The following is a 5904-nucleotide window of genomic DNA, read 5'->3' as shown; positions in this document are numbered from 1 at the left end:
AGCCATAATACGCATTCTTGAGAGAAACAGAGAGAGGAAGGAGGGTGGTGGCGGTGGCGGACGTGTGGTGGTATAGGTGGCGGCGAACAAGAATGAAAAATGAAGAACATTTTAGTGTTCTTAAGAGAAATAGAGAGAGAAAAGTGAGAGAGGAAGGAGGAGAGAGAGAGAAAAGTGAGAGGAGAAAGATGGAAAATGAAGAACTAATGTTCTTGAGAGGAAGGAGGAGAGAGAGAAACAGAGAGAGGAAGGAGGAGAGAGAGGAACAGAGAGAGGAAGGAGGAGACGGTCGAAAATAGGAGAGAGATGAAGATAGGGACGGGTCAATTGGATGAATAAAATAATGAAAGTGGTGAAATTTAGGTTGGGAAAATGGTAGAATCTTAGGGTTTTTTGGTAAATAGTGGGGAATCTTAGGGTAAATTGGTAAAAAAACTATGGCCAAAAATAGTAAAGATTCAGTAGGGGAACAACAAAAAGAAATGCCAAAAAAGGAAATGGGAACAACAAAAAGGAATGGAGGGAGTAGTATGTTTATTTTTTTTTCAAAAGTTGTTCAAATCTTACATGGAATTGTTAAAAGAATGTAATAGAAAATAGGAAAAAAACACATTTTACTTAAATTTTAGCTGGTCCCTACTAATATGTTGCCCTCTCAAAAGGTTTTTAAGTTATTAATATAACTTGATATAGCAAGTTAAGTAGGGACCCCTTAAATATAGCAAGTTAAGTAGGGACCCCTTAAATATAGCTGGTCCTCACCTTCTTAACTTTTGCTTTTATACCTCCCCTAAATCTAAGTAGTCAACGGGGTTTATAAAGCTGTCAAAAACTGATCACATCTGATCACAAACAAACTAACAATTTCGTTTGGGACACATTTTTCGAAATTTTTCTTCAAAAGATTCTTTTGTGACCATTTTTCTGAAAATTACTTCCTCTATTTAGAAATAGTTGAGCAATTTGATTTTTACGTTTGCCAAGACTTATATTGCATCATTAATATCTCTAATTATCTATTAGTAATTTTTTTTTTGATAATTTAAAAAGTAGACTTTGAGACTAATCCAACCATTTTTTTATATGAATAATATTTATTTTTTATATATGTCTAAAAAGAGAGTCAAAGTTAATATATAAATAATGCATAAAGTGAAAGTGGTACAACTACTCCGCATTTCTAAACGGAGAAAGTATATCGTTTATAGTTTCTATTCCCTCCGTTTCTTTTTGTTCATTACGTTTTCCTTTCTGTGTGTCTCAAAATTTTATTTACATTTCATTTTATATTATCACATAAATGCTTTAATATTATATCAAAATTTGTGTCAAATGATTATTTTAACCAATTAAATTCATTAGGCCATTTAATCTCTCACACTTTTCTATTGGGACATCAAATTTTCCTCATTTTCCCAATATCAGAGTTTTGATAAAAGTGAAAACATTAAAAAATAAACGTAATTTTTCGTGTTTAAATAAAAAAATAGAGAAACTTCAATACACATTAATTAGTAGTTAATAAATGTATAAAATGTCAAACGTAAAGAATAAAAAGAAACGGGGGGAGTACCTAACAAGAAAAATATAAAACGTATACTACCTGCGTTTTAAAATGTTTTTACACTTTCCGTTTTAGTTCGTTTAATAATGTTTACACTTTGCTTTATTCTATTTTTGGACATGAAAATTACTAACTCATTTTTCTTACTTCATAATATTTACAATTTTTCACTCACTTTATCTTACTTTATTCATTTTTTTTCTTACCCCGGACCATCCACCTTTTTACACATTTCTTTTATTTTATCCATATTTTATTATATTTAATAAACTTTTCTGCTTTTGTCTTAATCTTTGTGCAAATAGTAACTGTAAAGATATTTTTGTATTATAATATTTTTGTGATTAATGTAAAAGACTTAGTTATGAAGCTTATGTCATATTTTTCTAATGTAGATGAAGCTGTTAAACAATCCACGACCTATAGCACCAACCCAACATCCTTGTATTATTTGATATTTTTATCACTTGTCCACATCTTAGTATCCCATCTATATAAATCAATGCTCCCCAATTCAAGTTCATCAACATCCTCGATCTTGTACGTAATATTATAATTTTGTTTTATTATTCCTTATTCATAATACAATCTTCCAACATGGTTCGGCACCATTCTTTATTCTTAATTAGGACCAATGATGTTGTTTGCTACTTGCTTGTTATTGAGTAGCAACACAAACTTGGTTGTTTCTCGCCGTCTTTTGGAAGCAGAGGTTCCACACCCTGATATACCAAAATTGCCAGAACTTCCTAAGCCCGTGGTACCGGAACTTCCAAAGCCCACGCTGCCTGAAATGCCGAAACTAGAGGTACCAAAAATGCCTGAATTACCTAAACCCACGATGCCTGAGCTCCCTAAGCCCGCGCTACCAGAAGTTCCAAAACTTGAGGTACCAAAAGTACCCGAAATGCCTAGGCTTACAACACCAGAGTTACCTAAGCCAACAGTACCAGGACTTCCAAAACCGGTTGTACACGACCTGCCTAAACATGAGGTACCAATAAAGCCCGAATTGCCCAATGAAATTCCAAAGGTCAATTTACCAAAAAAGCCCGAATTGCCAAAACCAACATTGCCTCAAGTGCCAAAACCAGAGGTGCCAAAGATGCCAAAACTTGAGGCACCAAAATTGCCGGAGATGCCTGACCATGGCCTCCCTAAACCCACAATACCTGAACTACCTAAGCCCACAATGCCCGAGTTACCCAAATTTGATGTACCTAAAGAGCTGAGACCCACAGTGCCTTGATTATTTTTCATAAACTAAATCTTCGCTTAGTAAACCATCTACCTTATACTTTATTAATTATTTCCTTCGATGTAATCTATCTATCTATATATTATACTAAAAGAGAGGAAATCAATGTGGAGCTGACAAATGTCGCTCTCTGATTTGCCTCTCTTGTGGATATAAAAAAATTATTAAAAAAAATTGATTGTATAATTATTTTGTTAACTTTTACCTCAAAATATTTGATTTTATTTTCCTCAAAAAATAAGAAGAAGATTGCATTCTATACATGTAGAATATTTTTTAAATTATCTTTTCTATATTTTTGTTAACTTTTACCTCAAAATATTTAATTTTATTTTCCTCAAAAAATAAGAAAAAGATTCCATTCTATACATGGAGAATCTTTTTTAAATTATCTTTTCGATAATTTGGTAACAAATCTAACCAATATAAGATTATCTTTTTTATAAAAAATACTCCATTATAAAAATTTAAGTGCATGTAATATAGTGTATAATTTTTTTTACTATAAATCTATACTATTTTAACAACTAAATTTGATAATTATAACTGCCATTGATTGTACTGTTTTATACGTAGTTTATTTAGCAACTAAGTGCGATAATTATCACCGCCATTTATAGTAATATTTTACCTTTTATCTACAAGCTATCTATCTATATTAATCTTTTATCTATGTATATATTATACTAAAAGAGAGGGTACCTCAATGTGGTGCTAACGCGGGGCAATTTTTTTATCTTTATTTTTAATTTCTAACTGTATATCATTTGTATTACCTGCTAATATACATAACCTATAATATTGATATACGGTATAACATAATCTCTATTTACTAAATTAAAGAAACTATTTATTTTAAAGATACTATTGACTTCTATTGTTAAAGATATTATGAAAAATATTATTGACATAATATTGTATAGTACTAGAATAATATATTCATTTGACATCTTTCATATGGTAACTAACAAGATATTTAACAAAAACTTATGACTAAATTAACTTATGAAATACATATGCTATGTACTAGACTGTATGTTTATTTGATTGCTCAAAAATTATATTCTTAAATTTTCTTAACATAAGTTATGATCAAAATAAATATACTAGAGTGTATGTTTATTTCAAATGGGTATGCACGCATACTACGGGGTATATGCAATACGTAGTAAAATTTATCTCTTTTTGCTAATATATCATTGGAGATATAAATGATACAAAATGTGCATTGGAAAAAATAAAAATTAAAACATCATTATGGAGTGGATGGAGTATAATATAAGAATTTCAACTATTATTTACAAAAATGTATAAAATAAAATTTATATGTTTCTTTTTATTTGCAACAGTTCCTTAAAACAAAAAAATCACAATACTTGCAACACTATAAATAGAAAACTACTTTGTATGATTTGACATTTCTCCCTCATTTTACTTTCTTTATTATATACTTACCTCTCATAGACTAAATAAAAACCCGCCCACTGATAAAATGACATTTCCTTATCTTCTACTTTCTTTAAAGTGAGAAAAAAGAGTATATTCCAACTATATATAAGCGAAGGAAATATATTTTAAAAAATCACTTCACTACTCTTTCACAAGTCTTTGATTCAACACTCAATCCTTCCTTTTATTTGCTTCATATTCATATTTGGGGTGTCCCTTTAAAATTACTTCATACATTAAACGAAAAGTTTTCCCACTTGCTCTCTCATCATGTGACAGCTTTATCAACTCATGTGCACATTTTAAACTCAATTTTTAACAAAGTGAATTTTGGATATGGAGCAATCAAAAGGGTCGAAGGCTATGAGTATATTCGAAACTTAATTGAAGGTAACATGAATTATTTACCACATATAGAAATGTCATTTTATCAGTGGGCGGGTTTTTCGGGAGACTCCTACTCAACCGCCGGGGGGGGGGGGGGTGGAGGAATCTTTAATTAGGTGGGTGATGCGGAAATGAATTTTGTTTTGTAGATGTGTCTCTGGTGACAAGGTAAAGATGGATTTTAGATTGAACCTGGCCTTTCGCCTCGCATATCCTTCATCTAATTGATTATGGATATCAACTAACCTACATATTGTAATATTTTTTTTCATTTATTCAGTGACCACAATAAGCCAACCAAATTGTCAAATATCTAAAACAAAGTTTAAAAATTAAAAACTCTCCAACCAAAAAAAAAAAAACTCGGGTATAGGATGGGTTTTAGACGGGCTTGGATAAAGAGGTGATGTTGGAGCAAAAATAAAGATTGTTTTGTAGATGCACCTCACATATCCTTCATTGAATTGATTATACATTTATATATATTGCAACATTTTGTTTATTCATTCAATTTCTCTAATAAGACAAATTGGCAAATATCTAAAACAGAGTTTAAAAATTAAAAACTCTTGATCCAAAAAAACCCCCCGGGTATAAGGTGTGTTTGAACTTTGAGGCGGGTTAGGATAAACGGGTGACTGTTGGAGCGGAAATGAAATTTGTTTTGTAGATGGGCGACATACATATCGTGGGTGGCGGGGATGAGGATGAAGTTTGTAGGTGGTTATAGGGGTGAAGGGACAATCTCGATCATGATTTTCTACTCCTAAAGGGGAAAAGTTTTTCCCTTTGGGATCGGTTGTGGGCAAGGAGCGATTCGAACCTCTGATAGCGTGGTTCGTAGTCACATGCTCTAATCCTCTGAGCTACAGGCCCCCCTGTCTCCACTAGATCTAATCTCGAGAGTATCCTAAAAAAAAGAATATTTCCTCTTCCCTGACCATTTCAGGTTAAGAAGCTGTGAAAGTGCGTAAAAGTTATCTATAGCTGAATAAAGTACGTGATGTGTGTAAGTGTTAAACAATGGAGTAACGTGGTAAATAGTGGGGCAAGTACTAGGTTGGTATGACCATCAAAATAAAGGGTATACTAGAATAACTTTATGTTTGACACAAGTGATGAATGGAAATGAAAATAAATTTATCTACGTACCTTTATTTGTTTTATTTTTATTTTTTCAATTAAGTAAGATACATAATGGGGCAAGAACAAATATCCATCATTAATTTTAATTAGAAGAATATGT

At 31.6% G+C, this 5904-nt stretch overlaps 1 protein-coding gene across 1 annotated transcript; it reads left to right on the top strand.

The window, feature by feature from the left end:
- The first annotated feature begins 2198 nt into the window (after nucleotides 1-2198).
- LOC130469517 (protein PELPK1-like) lies at nucleotides 2199-2813 on the top strand. The gene has a single exon (XM_056838861.1). The coding sequence runs from the start codon at nucleotides 2199-2201 to the stop codon at nucleotides 2811-2813; it is 615 nt and encodes a 204-aa protein (XP_056694839.1).
- The last annotated feature ends 3091 nt before the right edge of the window (nucleotides 2814-5904 follow it).

This window comes from Spinacia oleracea, chromosome 3 (assembly GCF_020520425.1).
Source record: "Spinacia oleracea cultivar Varoflay chromosome 3, BTI_SOV_V1, whole genome shotgun sequence".
Taxonomy (NCBI): domain Eukaryota; kingdom Viridiplantae; phylum Streptophyta; class Magnoliopsida; order Caryophyllales; family Amaranthaceae; genus Spinacia; species Spinacia oleracea.
Note: the sequence above shows the minus strand (reverse complement) of the source record. Positions and strands in the feature narration are given on the sequence as shown.